The following is a 15,777-nucleotide window of genomic DNA, read 5'->3' as shown; positions in this document are numbered from 1 at the left end:
ACAGAACAACAGCCGCCCCACACATATATACGGTACATATGGGTACATATAGAATAGGCTAAACCTCATCACAGAACAATAAAGAGCATGTAGCAAGCAGCAGGGTACCATATAGCCAGCAGAGGCCTATAGGATGATATACGTCTGCTAAGGACCTATTGAATATGATGTTGTAGCTGCTGCCATATAACACTTTATTAACAGAGATTATTATAGCATGATATGCAATAAAATACAGCTGAGCAGGGTATATGCTGTGTTACATGTAACTGTTTAATAAACCAAAAGAACGCAAGAATGTATATGGGAAAAATCTAATTTGTTACACTGTACTGTTTCCTTTCTTCTCATAAGCAAGTGACAAGTGGAAAATTCCAGGCCTCTGTATAGGTATCTGCTCAGAATGTAATGAATTAGTGCTATGATGTAAAGAAACAGCACAGTTATTAGCTAAATACGAGATCTTTAATGTAAGTAAATACCCTGAGAGGTTCACTTTTTACATGTCAGTCAATATGCCCAGGTCCCATCAGTGCCTCAGTCAGGATAAATCGTGGGGCAATAATTTTCTGTAGTGGCAGCATTAGAGCGAACCACAGCAAACCTTAGAACACAAATTGCAAATCATTCAGAGGAGGAGCTGACAAAAGACCAAATTACTCAGAGGCGGAGCTAACACAAGACCAAATTACTCAGAGGCGGAATTAACAGAAGACCAAATTACTCAGAGGCGGAATTAACAGAAGACCAAATTACTCAGAGGCGGAATTAACAAAAGACCAAATTACTCAGAGGCGGAGCTAACACAAGACCAAATTACTCAGAGGCGGAATTAACAGAAGACCAAATTACTCAGAGGCGGAATTAACAAAAGACCAAATTACTCAGAGGCGGAGCTAACACAAGACCAAACTACTCAGAGGCGGAATTAACACAAGACCAAATTACTCAGAGGCTGAGTTAACTCAACACTAAATAACTGAGAGGCGAAACTAACGAAAAAACAAATAATTCGGAGACGAATTTGAACCATTAAATAACAACTGACATGCCCACTAATTCATCATCTTGCATAGCGTGTGCTATTCATGTACAAGTATTTCATGGTCCGGCAGACATGCTTATACTTAACATATGTGAAATGGTTGCACATAAATAAGCACACGTATATTCATAAACATACAATGTGCACACGTCCACAATGAATAAATGGTGCATATCACGTGTGATCACACACTTACATACATTATGCTCACATGGGTTATATAAAATTATTTTCATTAACCTGCATAAGGCTGTGAAAGCTGCGTATGTTTCTATCACAAGGAATACCAGTGTAGCACAAGCAAAGATATGTGTGTGAATACAAGGGGCTATGTGTATGCAGAGCGTGTTAACATGGTGTGTGAATGTGTGTGTACAGGCTGGTGTGCATACATGGAGATGAATGTGAGTACAGTGACGAGTGAGTGTGCGTATCCAGATGAGTATGTGTGTACGTGAAGGTGAGTGTGTGCGTGGAGTTGAGTGTATGTGCGCAGCGAGTGTGTATGTACAGGTGGTTGTGCGTATACATGTGAGTATGTGTGTATACCAGCGGGTGAGGTTCTAGTAATGCGATGAGGAGAGGTACCTGCTCCTGGGGGGGGTTGGCCCTGCTCATTGCAGGCTGCTCCTTCATGGCTGTCATTCTGCAGATCACGAGATGCTCAGGACAGTCACATCCAGTCCCCAAATCATGCCCCCTGTGTGCGGCTGGCAGGTCTTGGTTGGGCCTCCCTGGGGCTGCCCGTGGTCAGTGGCTGCAGCTCCTGCAGTGCGAGGGTCCCCGGGCGCAGAGCAAGACGCTGCGCTGCATGCTGCAGAACGCTCCGCTAGTCACAGTCTGTGTCAGCCTCAGCTCCTGCTTCTGTTCCCAGAGCCCCCTCCTTCTGCCTCTCCTCCTCCTCCACCAATCTCCCTCCCTCCCAGTGAGTGACGCCTGAGCCTCTCCTGCTCTGCATCCTCAGCATCCAGCCCAGATACCCAAAGCTTTCATCCAACCCAGAACCCAAACCTGGACAGAACCCCCCATTGTACAGCGCTACTGAATATGATGGCACTATATAAAACAATAAACAATAGGAACCCAAACCCTGCAACCCGCACAGAACCCAAACCCTGCATCCTGCACAGAACTCAAACCCTGCAACCCGCACAGAACCCAAACCCTGCATCCAGCACAGAACCCAAACCCTGCAACCCGCACAGAACCCAAACCCTGCAACCCGTACAGAACCCAAACCCTGCATCCTGCACAGAACCCAAACCCTGCATCCTGCACAGAACTCAAACCCTGCAACCCGCACAGAACCCAAACCCTGCATCCAGCACAGAACCCAAACCCTGCAACCCGTACAGAACCCAAACCCTGCATCCAGCACAGAACCCAAACCCTGCAACCCGCACAGAACCCAAAGCCTGCATCCAGCACAGAACCCAAACCCTGCAACCCGTACAGAACCCAAACCCTGCATCCGGCACAGAACCCAAACCCTGCATCCTGCACAGAACCCAAACCCTGCATCCTGCACAGAACCCAAACCCTGCATCCTGCACAGAACCCAAACCCTGCATCCTGCACAGAACCCAAACCCTGCAACCCGCACAGAACCCAAACCCTGCATCCGGCACAGAACCCAAACCCTGCAACCCGCACAGAACCCCAAACCCTGCATCCTGCACAGAACCCAAACCCTGCATCCTGCACAGAACCCAAACCCTGCAACCCGCACAGAACCCAAACCCTGCATCCGGCACAGAACCCAAACCCTGCAACCCGCACAGAACCCAAACCCTGCAACCCGTACAGAACCCAAACCCTGCAACCCGCACAGAACCCAAACCCTGCAACCCGCACAGAACCCAAACCCTGCATCCGGCACAGAACCCAAACCCTGCAACCCGTACAGAACCCAAACCCTGCATTCGGCACAGAACCCAAACCCTGCATCCTGCACAGAACCCAAACCCTGCATCCGGCACAGAACCCAAACCCAGCATCCTGCACAGAACCCAAACCCTGCATCCGGCACAGAACCCAAACCCTGCAACCCGCACAGAACCCAAACCCTGCAACCCGCACAGAACCCAAACCCTGCATCCGGCACAGAACCCAAACCCTGCAACCCGTACAGAACCCAAACCCTGCATTCGGCACAGAACCCAAACCCTGCATCCTGCACAGAACCCAAACCCTGCATCCGGCACAGAACCCAAACCCAGCATCCTGCACAGAACCCAAACCCTGCATCCGGCACAGAACCCAAACCCTGCAACCCGCACAGAACCCAAACCCTGCATCCGGCACAGAACCCAAACCCTGCAACCCGTACAGAACCCAAACCCTGCATTCGGCACAGAACCCAAACCCTGCATCCTGCACAGAACCCAAACCCTGCATCCGGCACAGAACCCAAACCCAGCATCCTGCACAGAACCCAAACCCTGCATCCGGCACAGAACCCAAACCCTGCAACCTGCACAGAACCCCAAACCCTGCATCCAGCACAGAACCCAAACCCTGCAACCCGCACAGAACCCAAACCCTGCATCCGGCACAGAACCCAAACCTGCATAGAACCCAAACCCTGCATTCGGCACAGAACCCAAACCCTGCAACCCGTACAGAACCCAAACCCTGCATCCGGCACAGAACCCAAACACTGCATCCGGCACAGAACCCAAACCCTGCATCCTGCACAGAACCCAAACCCTGCAACCCGCACAGAACCCCAAACCTGCATCCCGCACATGGGGGCTGAGATGGTGGCAGACCGTGGCAGAGGCAGCATTATCCAATCAATTTCATATTCTGAACGTCTCTTCCTTCTCCTTCCCCATCTTTGGCACAGAGTGGCTGGTGCCACCTCGGGGGGACAAGAGTGAGCTAATACACCAGTGCCCTGTGTAGGCTATGGGGGAAGGCTCGTGATTTGGGGTTACATGACAACTGAGGCAAGGTCCGTTCGCATGCCTAGGGACCCCAGAGGGTCTTAATCCATCATATGGCAGAACCAGCATTATCTGGTCAGCTTCATGTCCTTAAGATCTCTAACGTCTCCAACCCTTACAAAGTCTGCCTGAAGCAGTCAACAACATAAGCAACTTTATAATAGAGGAGAGAGAAATGAATGGGGAGGAATAATCCTGCTCGTGGCAAAAACAGAAAATTAAGATGACTGCTCTCATGCCATTAATATAGAGGGATTTCTAATACATAGACCTTCCTTATTTTAATTTAGAACCACCATTATTTGGGTTTATTTAGTAGATAGTCATGGAACGTGTGGGATTTGGTAAAAGGGAAAAGTGACAAATTAAAGATTAAAAAAGTAAAATATATCAAATTTGGTCAAAAGGTGGCAGCATGACACAGATAACATCATCAGACCAGAGGTATACCAGGGGTAATTAACACATAGAGAGCAGAAATAAAGTGCTAAGCACTCTCACGCCTTATAAGCAGTCATCACGCCTTATAAGCAGTCATAACTCTCACGACACCCTGTTCCATTTTTCAGCCACAGTCCTGCCGTCCTGCCGACATTTGGGATCATGAGCCGGTTACGTACCCCCCAATATGTGTCCGGACACGTGTGCTGGGAGTTGTGACAAGGATCCTTAACCTAATAGCCACCCTGCAAAGCTAGAGTCTGGAGGAAGCCATGTGGTGAGTTGCAACGGAAGCCTGACTGTACCATGAAGACCAGGACTGTTGGGAGTAAGTACAGGTGGTTACAGAGATTTGGGGGTCTGCACTCTGGGCTGTGAAATGTAATTCACAGTAAGAGGGGGTGAGAGTGAAAAATAGGAAAGAGCGGTAGAGAAAGATGGAGGAGAGAGAGAGAGATGATACAATGTGAGAAAGGAAAAGGAGACGAGAAAGGGAGACAGAGGGGAAGAGGAGAGGGTAAGAGAAAGTATAAAAGAGTAGAGAGTAAGAAGAGAAGAACGTGAGGGAGAGGAAGAGGTTGAGAAGGTGTGAGAGAGAAGAGGAGAAAGCGTGAGAGAGAGGATGAGAGAAGGAAAGAGGAGGTGACATTGAGACTGCTTAACAGCATATGGTGTAAATGTATTGTGTTAGCATGAGTGTGTGTGAGCGTATGCTGTCAGGAGTGAGCCTAGAGTTAGTGGCCCTTGGGAAAGAGAGGGAGAGTGTGTGGTGTATGGTATTAGAGTGAATGAGTGTGTTATTTGGGGAGCCAAAGAAATGCTGCACCCTGGGGCCACTAACGCTTGGCTCATCACAAAGAAAAACAAAAGCATGAGACGCTGGCATTGTGTTTAAAGCTCGGAACGTCCCCCATGGGATGTCGCCTGCTTGATGGCGCCTGGAGATTTCTGGAACTCTGTGATCAGCCGTGTGATGGGGCAGCTCTGAAGGCTGAGAACGGACAACACTTGAATAGCTCACGCTGGGTGAGTCTCACCCTGTCCTGGCATCAGAGCCCTTGCACATCGAACTCCCTTCTCACCACAGTGGAGAGGAAGATGAGTGACCCCGACCTGGGTCCATCCAAAGAGGGGAGATTCAGGCCCAAGTGTCAATGTTCCCAAGGGAGGCAGGTCATTAGGGGAGTGGTACCCTCAATGAGATGAGTGGAGATGCTCTACACACTGTGATGGAAGGACTCGTTTTAGGCCCTGCCGCTGTTTTGGTGAATCCATGAATCTCGAGGACATAAAAACATAGATGGTTCTGGATGAAGAGTCACAGACTGTTCCGTATGATGTGAACGCAGAGATGTTCTGTCTCCTCCAACAATGCATTAAATTCCCATTGCGGGACTGTGCTGGGCAATCCGGGACATATGGTCACCCTAGTTCTGTGGTTATAAGCCCCTCCGTCTAACGGCTGCACTTCGGCTTCACAACGGCTCCAAGAATCTGTCTCCGCTCACAGAATGAGTATATTTCAGATGAACTCACTAAATTTGGTTTAATGGCTGTAAAATGCCTTATAATTGCTGCTGTTAAAGGATCATAAAACGGGATTAAAAGGTGTGAGCTGCGTAAAAGGAGCTCATCTGAAGCAGAGTCTGAGTCCTGGGAGTGGGACAGACGGCCACCGAATTACAGACGGATCTGTGCGGAGCTCCAGACCATAAATCCTGCTGATTGGTGACGTTTCTGGATTAAATCAGCGGCAGAGAAATAATTCACTGCCAGCATCGGGAACATCTTCTAACTAAAGCCCGATTCATTTGGAGAACATTTTGGCCGAGCTTGCACCTCAGCACCTGCTAGGGTCTGAAATGTTGAAATATAAAGTGTTCTTCGAGACCTGAAATGCGCTGGGGTCCGGATTATTTCTACAAGCCGGAGAGTATATAATATATAATATAAGGAATATACAGGGATATAACGGGTTATAAGGACGGGATTAGTCATACGGCCAGAGAGTATATAATATATAATATGAGGAATATACAGGGATATAATGGGTTATAAGGACGGGATTAGTTATACGGGGGGAGAGTATATAATATATAATATAAGGAATATACAGGGATATAACGGGTTATAAGGACGGGATTAGTTATACGCGGGGAGAGTATATAATATATAATATGAGGAATATACAGGGAAATAACGGGTTATAAGGACGGGATTAGTTATACGCGGGGAGAGTATATAATATATAATATGAGGAATATACAGGGATATAACGGGTTATAAGGACGGGATTAGTTATACGCGGGGAGAGTATATAATATATAATATGAGGAATATACAGGGAAATAACGGGTTATAAGGACGGGATTAGTTATACGCGGGGAGAGTATATAATATATAATATGAGGAATATACAGGGAAATAACGGGTTATAAGGACGGGATTAGTTATACGCGGGGAGAGTATATAATATATAATATGAGGAATATACAGGGATATAACGGGTTATAAGGACGGGATTAGTTATACGCGGGGAGAGTATATAATATATAATATGAGGAATATACAGGGAAATAACGGGTTATAAGGACGGGATTAGTTATACGGTCGGAGAGTATATAATATATAATATGAGGAATATACAGGGATATAACGGGTTATAAGGACGGGATTAGTTATACGGGGGGGAGAGTATATAATATATAATATGAGGAATATACAGGGATATAACGGGTTATAAGGACGGGATTAGTCATACGGCCAGAGAGTATATAATATATAATATGAGGAATATACAGGGATATAATGGGTTATAAGGACGGGATTAGTTATACGGGGGGAGAGTATATAATATATAATATGAGGAATATACAGGATATAACGGGTTATAAGGACGGGATTAGTTATACGGGGGAGAGTATATAATATATAATATGAGGAATATACAGGGATATATAACGGGTTATAAGGACGGGATTAGTCATACGGCCAGAGAGTATAATATATATAATATGAGGAATATACAGGGATATAATGGGTTATAAGGACGGGATTAGTTATACGGCCGGAGAGTATATAATATATAATATGAGGAATATACAGGATATAACGGGTTATAAGGACGGGATTAGTTATACGGGGGAGAGTATATAATATATAATATGAGGAATATACAGGGATATATAACGGGTTATAAGGACGGGATTAGTCATACGGCCAGAGAGTATAATATATATAATATGAGGAATATACAGGGATATAATGGGTTATAAGGACGGGATTAGTTATACGGCCGGAGAGTATATAATATATATTATATAAGGAATATACGGGATATAATGGGTTATAAGGACGGGATTAGATATACGGCCGGAGAGTATATAATATATAATATGAGGAATATACAGGGATATATAACGGGTTATAAGGACGGGATTAGTTATACGGCCAGAGAGTATATAATATATAATATGAGGAATATACAGGGATATAACGGGTTATAAGGACGGGATTAGTTATACGGCCGGAGATTATATAATAAATAATATGAGGAATATACAGGATATAACGGGTTATAAGGACGGGATTAGTTATACGGCTGGAGAGTATATAATATATAATATAAGGAATATACAGGATATAACGGGTTATAAGGACGGGATTAGTTATACGGGCCGGAGAGTATATAATATATAATATGAGGAATATACAGGATATAACGGGTTATAAGGACGGGATTAGTTATATGGCCGGAGAGTATATAATATATAATATGAGGAATATACAGGGATATAACGGGTTATAAGGACGGGATTAGTTATACGGCCGGAGAGTATATAATATATAATATGAGGAATATACAGGGAAATAACGGGTTATAAGGACGGGGTTAGTTATACGGCCGGAGAGTATATAATATATAATATGAGGAATATACAGGGATATAACGGGTTATAAGGACGGGATTAGTTATACGGCCGGAGAGTATATAATATATAATATGAGGAATATACAGGATATAACAGGTTATAAGGACGGGATTAGTTATACGGGGGAGAGTATATAATATATAATATGAGGAATATACAGGGATATAACGGGTTATAAGGACGGGGTTAGTTATCCGGGGAGAGTATATAATATATAATATGAGTAATATACAGGATATAACGGGTTATAAGGACGGAGTTAGTTATACGGCCGGAGAGTATATAATATATAATATGAGGAATATACAGGGATATAACGGGTTATAAGCATTAGTTATAGTTTGTTGATCCAGCGTGGTACTGTGCATCCTTAACAAATGTGTATCTAATGGTATTAAATTTAAAGATATATTCAATGGGGAAAAGTTCAGTTGTTCAGAAAACATCTTTTATTGAAAACTAAAGGGTTTGTGCGAAATCTATAAAAACGGACTAAATAATATGTTTCCGTCCTCAGAACAGACGGGAAGCGCTTCTGCACGGTTGTTAAATTATCAGCAAACACATTTCCTTGTAAATCGAGCGTCTGAGATTTGATGGGAAATCAGAGCTTTAGAAGAAACAAACATTTTGTGCGCGGCGGAAGACGGCATCGCTTTCCCGAATCCGATATAAATCAGTGTTCGTTTCAGACTCTCTGATGTCTCCTCAGTCCTTTCATCGCCCTGACATTAGTCACCATTCTCGTTATGTGCCCACAGTCAATGTCATTAACGTCATTTAGTACAGATGGCGGGTGCCGGTCTTGCTGCCGGTGAGATGACATGTTCCCGGCTCAATTAAAGTGAAAATAATCCATTAACAGGTCTTCCCGTTATTCCGACGCCACGCCGTATAGGGCTGTATCGTTTGGTCATTCAATGTCCCAAAACAGTCAAATACCTGCTTATAATGTCAGGATTTCAGCTAATACACTCCTTAGATAACATTTCCCTAATATGACTATTTATTGTGTTGTGTAGCACCATCATATGCCGCAGAGCTGTACAGCGGGGAGTACATCACATTATGTGGACGGCAATGTAAGGAGGCGACACTCAGACGAGCCTATGATACTGAATCCATTAAAACACTTTCACGCGTCCCTCTGCCCCCGCGGCTCGATGGCTCCTCGCAGCGTCAGCACTATTTTCCCGTCCACCCGCTGAAGCCGCGATTATTGCTCCGTTTCACATATTAGAGGCAGTTATAAGCCTGGACGTGTTTTAAAGATGAAAGCTTCACATACATTTTCTGCAGTAAATGTCCATTTGCATGAAATTGCCCCAAACTGCGGCTGCATCAGGAGGGAGCGCCTGCTGAGGAATTACTGATATAAATAAAAAGATGGAGCCGATACGGCCGCTTGATCTGGAAATAGATACGTATGTCATTTTGTAAAGTATGGATTCTGGGTGAGGCTGAGATGCCGGTGAAGCTTCAGCTTCCAGTAATTGGCCAATAATGACACTATAACCCTCTGTGTGTATAAACATATTATAATTCATATATAACATAAATATCCTGCCCACGTCACGCCTTCAGCCTCTCCGTGTCCTATATGTATTTCATCCAGCACAGGATGATAGGAGTTGGTATCCATCATGCGCGATTCCTTGTGTTTTGTGAGATTTTTTTGTTTATCTGGAGAAGCGCATGATCCAGTGAATTAGAGCCGTCTGGCCAGATACGAGAGATTTCCACTCACCGGGAGCTGCGGATTTCCTTGATTAACTTAATTAATACGACAGCGAGAGGACGGCATCCGGGACAAAGAAAACACCCGCCTGTGTGACGTTTCACTAGTGGTGGATTGGGGTTAGGGGCAGAGACGGGGTGAGATGGGAAATAGAGGGGCAGAGATGGGGTATAGAGGGGCAGAGATGGGGAATAGAGGGGGAGAGATGGGTATAAAGGGGCAGAGACGGGGTGAGATGGGGAATAGAGGGGCAGAGATGGGGTATAGAGGGGCAGAGATGGGGAATAGAGGGGGAGAGATGGGTATAAAGGGGCAGAGACGGGGTGAGATGGGGAATAGAGGGGCAGAGATGGGGTATAGAGGGGCAGAGATGGGGAATAGAGGGGGAGAGATGGGTATAAAGGGGCAGAGACGGAGTGAGATGGGGAATAGAGGGGCAGAGATGGGGAATAGAGGGGCAGAGATGGGGTATAGAGGGGCAGGGATGGGGAATAGAGGGGCAGAGATGGGGAATAGAGGGGCAGAGATGGGGTATAGCGGGGCAGAGATGGGGTGAGATGGGGAATAGAGGGGCAAAGATGGGGAACAGAGGGGCAGAGATGGGTATAAAGGGGCAGAGACGGGGTGAGATGGGGAATAGAGGGGCAGAGATGAGGAATAGAGGGGCAGAGATGGGGTATAGCAGGGCAGAGACGGGGTGAGATGGGGAATAGAGGGGCAGAGATGGGGAATAGATGGGCAGAGATGGGGAATAGAGGGGCAGAGATGGGGTATAGAGGGGCAGAGATGGGGAACAGAGGGGCAGAGATGGGTATAAAGGGGCAGAGACGGGGTGAGATGGGGAATAGAGGGGCAGAGATGGGGAATAGAGGGGCAGAGATGGGGTATAGATGGGCAGAGATGGGGAATAGAGGGGCAGAGATGGGGTATAGCGGGGAAGAGACGGGGTGAGATGGGGAATAGAGGGGCAGAGATGGGGAATAGATGGGCAGAGATGGGGAATAGAGGGGCAGAGATGGTTATAAAGGGGCAGAGACGGGGTGAGATGGAGCAGAAATGGGGTAGAGATAGAGTACTGATGATAAGGCAGAGACTGTACATGGGTGGGTTTATGTTCATATCTGCTGTATAGGGGTCCCGTGGGATATCGTGTCTCATTTTGGCCGCACGCTACAGTGTGTTACAGAAAGAGTTAAACACATTTCTATTCCTGTCTTTCATTGTGTAAAATAGTCTGAAATCTGCTAATGACATCACTTTGTTGCCAAAACGGCTTTTATAAAGTGACATCTAATTATAAAATAGGGTAAGATGTAAAGTGCTCGAGGATTGTGTCACAGCCTCTAATTTAATGTGTTTAATGGAGGAAATGGAATTGTGCGTTTGATTTAATAGATATTTCCTGCGTGTTTTTCAAGTTCGTTTCCATATATCTATTTTTTCTTTTCGTTTGAGGTTGAGCAGCGGCGTTTAATGGCGTGAGCGGCGTTCGGGGAAGGATGAATTGGGATCAGACGCCTTTGACAGCAGAGATGTTAGCAGAAGCCGAACATTCGTTTTGTGAGGATGTTTTAATGAAATATCCTGCAGATTTCACCAGAAATCTCATATGTTGGGGAAAGATGGTGGTCCTGGGGGGCGATCTGCAGAATCTGCTAAGGGGGTCTAAGGGACATCTCCTTAAGGTAAGATCGGGCCCACGGCCACTGTCCTTTCCCGCCCCTTGTTAAAGATGGCACTGGTCAAATGCTTCTTGGTTGCGGTGCGTGAGATGAGCTCTCGGTGGACATGGATTGCGCCACATTCACGTCACATTCACGCCACATTCACGTCACATTCAGGTCACATTCACGCCACATTCACGCCACATTCACGTCACATTCAGGTCACATTCACGCCACATTTTTACATCCTGTGTAATAACGACGGACGTGTTCCTCATCGCAATATTCAACGGGGAGGCTTCTAAATGATTGCCCCCCAGGCAAATTTGAGTAAGAACGTTAGTTACACGATGCATGAAGCGAGGAGCGGCCCCTCGGTAATGCCCCCCATTCCCCCGCGTTTCCCCCGTTTCATATCAATCTCTGCAGCCTGGAACGACCACATTTAGGAGAATTCCGGTGTTAACAGGCCCGGCTTATCACGGCACATGGACACACGCCACGGCAGGCTCAGTCCCAGCCCGACTACGCGGTTTAGGTCATTTTCATCCTTTGTTCATATCGTTAGTTTGTTCTTTATGAAATTCGGCTTTCTGGGGATGGTTTGTTGTTTAATCACACAATTAATTTACAAAGTTTGAGTTATTGATGCAGAAATCTAATATGTTTAAATACGGAATCCCACAGTGGATTAGTTACAGCCGACGGGGCCTGTGGGCGTCACATGCGCCGTATCTGCTCTGTGCAATCCGTATGGGATCAGCTCAATAAAAACCGAACCTCTGTCCCCATCCCTTCTCTGATGATTCCACCCTGGTTTATTCGCAGGTTCTGTGTTTATGACCATTCTTTGGTAGCACTTTTCAGCGAATTGTTTATTCAGATGGGACCGACTCTCATTGTATGCAGCAGAAATGTGGAGCTCCTCTACGCTTCGCTCTCATACTGTAAGGGCTATTTTGTGGCTGTTTTGTCGCTTGGAGCGCGGTCATTTTTTCCATTTATCTTATATTTGATGTGTTCCCGTAAATTGTTTCATTGTCTGATAGGTTCCCCCACCTGATCTGTTTTACCTTATTCCCCCTCTCCCTTCTCTCCTCCTGATCAGTTTACCTTATTCCCCCTCTCCCTTCTCTCCTCCTGATCAATTTACCTTATCTCCCCTCTCCCTTCTCTCCTCCTGATCAGTTTACCTTATTCCCCCTCTCCCTTCTCTCCTCCTGATCAATTTACCTTATTCCCCCTCTCACTTCTCTCCTCCTGGTCAATTTACCTTATTCCCCCTCTCCCTTCTCTCCTCCTGATCAATTTACCTTATTCCCCCTCTCCCTTCTCTCCTCCTGATCAATTTACCTTATTCCCCCTCTCCCTTCTCTCCTCCTGATCAATTTGCCTTATGCCCCCTCTCCCTTCTCTCCTCCTGGTCTGTTTTACCTTATTCCCCCTCTCCCTTCTCTCCTCCTGATCAGTTTACCTTATTCCCCCTCTCCCTTCTCTCCTCCTGATCAATTTACCTTATTCCCCCTCTCCCTTCTCTCCTCCTGGTCTGTTTTACCTTATTCCCCCTCTCCCTTCTCTCCTCCTGATCAATTTACCTTATTCCCCCTCTCCCTTCTCTCCTCCTGATCAATTTACCTTATTCCCCCTCTCCCTTCTCTCCTCCTGATCAATTTACCTTATCTCCCCTCTCCCTTCTCTCCTCCTGATCAGTTTACCTTATTCCCCCTCTCCCTTCTCTCCTCCTGGTCTGTTTAGCACCCCCCTATAACCCTTCTCCCCCCAGATATGTTTTATTGTATCCCCATCTCTTCTCCGACCTGTACATATGAAAGGCTCCCAGTCTGTCCTGATTAGTACTGGGGAGATAATGAAAGGCACGGATTATATCTGTTTATTTCTGTAAATCCGCCAGCTCTGGGATCTGAATAGCAGATCTCGGGATCAGCCCCGACACAAGCCGTGTATTTGCTCTAATTAGATAACACATGTCCTCCCTTTAGCCGATTATCGTATGACGCTCAGAGCCGGCATGTGGCAGCTGACGTGGGTCTCCCCCGTGGGCCGGTTTGTAAGATGATTTATCTCAGGTTTCTTTCCTAGTCTAACCTACCGCAAATTATCATACGTTTGGTAAAATGTGCAAATTCTGTTTGAGGACATTTTTGGAAATATTTCAAGGAAATGTTTCAAAATTAAACTCTAAGTATTTGTGTTCAAATATAGGGCCACATATCCAGGAGATACGGCTTTCCCGCTTAGAAGGGGTTTAAAGTAATTTAATCGCACGCGGAAATATCGCCTGGGGGTGAGACCCCTTCATTTATATTCCTGGTCTCATCAGTGGAGGTTCTGCTGCCATTTCCTAGAAAAGCTCTAGATCAAATTGTAGTTCCCCGGCAGCCGGCGGAGTCCTCTGCTCAAGAAGAAGCCGTTGTGTTCTTGAATGGTGATTTTGTAGCCTGGCCAACTAGACTGTTCTGCAGACTCTGGCCTGTTGGTAGCTATCATCCTTTTTATTTCTCATTACTATACTTGTGAACCTCTGGGTCACGGTAAGTGGTACAAGACACGCGTGTTAACTAACCATGTGTGGGTGTGGAGACGGTGGGCCATTTTCACACTCAGTCTGCATCACCTTGTAAAAGCGGAACATAAACCACAATATTTGGATCAAATAAAGAAACTGATTTGTTTAACCTGCGTAATGTTTGTAAACAGCAACCAGTTAGAGCCGAGTTATAAAATAATTTATAAAATATAACATTTTTAAAAACATCCTGACTTTTAAAATATATATATTTGTTCTCATGCACCACCCTTCAACCCCCATTGACTTGAATAGAAGTCTGCCACCTACGTTCAAGTGGGGCCTATTCACTAAACTGCAGGCACTTGCGTGTCGCGAGATAATGTGAGTTAGTTAAATATATGCATTAGTTAAAATACATAACAGAAAGAGAGGCCATGTTTTTAGCAGACGGTCGGTGAGACATAGAGAGCTGATTACATTTAACGGTAATAAATCCTCGTTCAGAGGACGTCAACACCTGCTGAAGAACAGAAGATAACGTTCAAAAAACACAAAACGTGAACAATAACCATAAGCGTAGAGCACGTTACCTCGGTAAAAAAATTCTGTGATCGAATGAAGGAGCAGAGACCGTCTGAGGCTGACAGACAATGGCGGTCACACCTGAGAGACATCATACTGTCCAAAGACACAGGACAGGAAATACGTAACTCAGCCCAGTAACCGGCTGGCTTTCCACTGCCACAGACAGCGAGAGAGAGCGGAGAGAGCCGGGTATTGAGAGAGAGCAAAGAGAGTTGGGTATAGAGAGAGCAGGATGTAGAGAGAGCGCTAAGTATAGAGCAGAGAGACCTGGGAATAGAGAGTGCAGAGAGAGCTGGTTGTAGAAAAAGCATGAAACAGAGAGAGCAAAGAGAGTCGGGTACAGAGAGAGCCGAGATAGCGAGACAGAGTGGAGACAGCCGGGTATGGAGAGAGCAGGATATAGAGAGAGCAGAGAGCGCCGTGAGGTCTCGTTCATCTTAAGGTCTGGCTGAGGGTTTGTGGACAGACGGTGATTTCCTTTTCTCTCCTACAATAATTCATCAATCTATCGTAACCGATAATTGGCGCCAACGCGTTTTCCCGTTATAGAAATGGGACAAGGAAAGAAATAAGAATAATAAAAGCATCCCAGGCGCGTGGCAGATAACTTTAATATTAATGTGAATAATATCTGAGGACTCCATCTACAGAGAGGAAGAATAATCACATCGTGGCCTCAGGAGGACAGATTATGTGACCTTCATGGTGTCAAAAACAGGAAAAAGAGCAGAAAAGGCAAATCTGGGGATACTGAAAAGTGAATTATCTCATCACACCCTAAATTCTGAAAATCTGCCACCCCCACTGTTCTTCACACTCTGTCTCCCCCTATCTCTCTCTCTCTCTCCTCCCTATCTTATTCTCTCCCTCCCTATCTCTCTATCTCCTTCCTGT

The 15,777-nt window shown here is 45.8% G+C and overlaps 2 protein-coding genes across 2 annotated transcripts in view; one reads left to right on the top strand and one right to left on the bottom strand.

Annotated features, from left to right (window-relative positions):
• The window catches only part of DPP10 (dipeptidyl peptidase like 10), a 39,740-nt gene extending 37,883 nt beyond the window's left edge, over positions 1 to 1,857 (bottom strand). Inside the window, exon 1 of the mRNA XM_053471931.1 lies at positions 1,634 to 1,857. Coding sequence (XP_053327906.1) covers positions 1,634 to 1,690 — 57 coding nt within the window. The 5' untranslated portion in view covers positions 1,691 to 1,857. The remainder of the gene's footprint in view (positions 1 to 1,633) is intronic.
• Positions 1,739 to 3,619, top strand: LOC128501600 (keratinocyte proline-rich protein-like). The gene is made up of 2 exons (XM_053471144.1): positions 1,739 to 1,970; positions 2,151 to 3,619. The coding sequence occupies exons 1-2, from the start codon at positions 1,739 to 1,741 to the stop codon at positions 3,617 to 3,619; spliced, it is 1,701 nt and encodes a 566-aa protein (XP_053327119.1).
• Positions 3,620 to 15,777: the final 12,158 nt, after the last annotated feature.

Source organism: Spea bombifrons, chromosome 7 (assembly GCF_027358695.1).
Source record: "Spea bombifrons isolate aSpeBom1 chromosome 7, aSpeBom1.2.pri, whole genome shotgun sequence".
Taxonomy (NCBI): domain Eukaryota; kingdom Metazoa; phylum Chordata; class Amphibia; order Anura; family Pelobatidae; genus Spea; species Spea bombifrons.
Note: the sequence above shows the minus strand (reverse complement) of the source record. Positions and strands in the feature narration are given on the sequence as shown.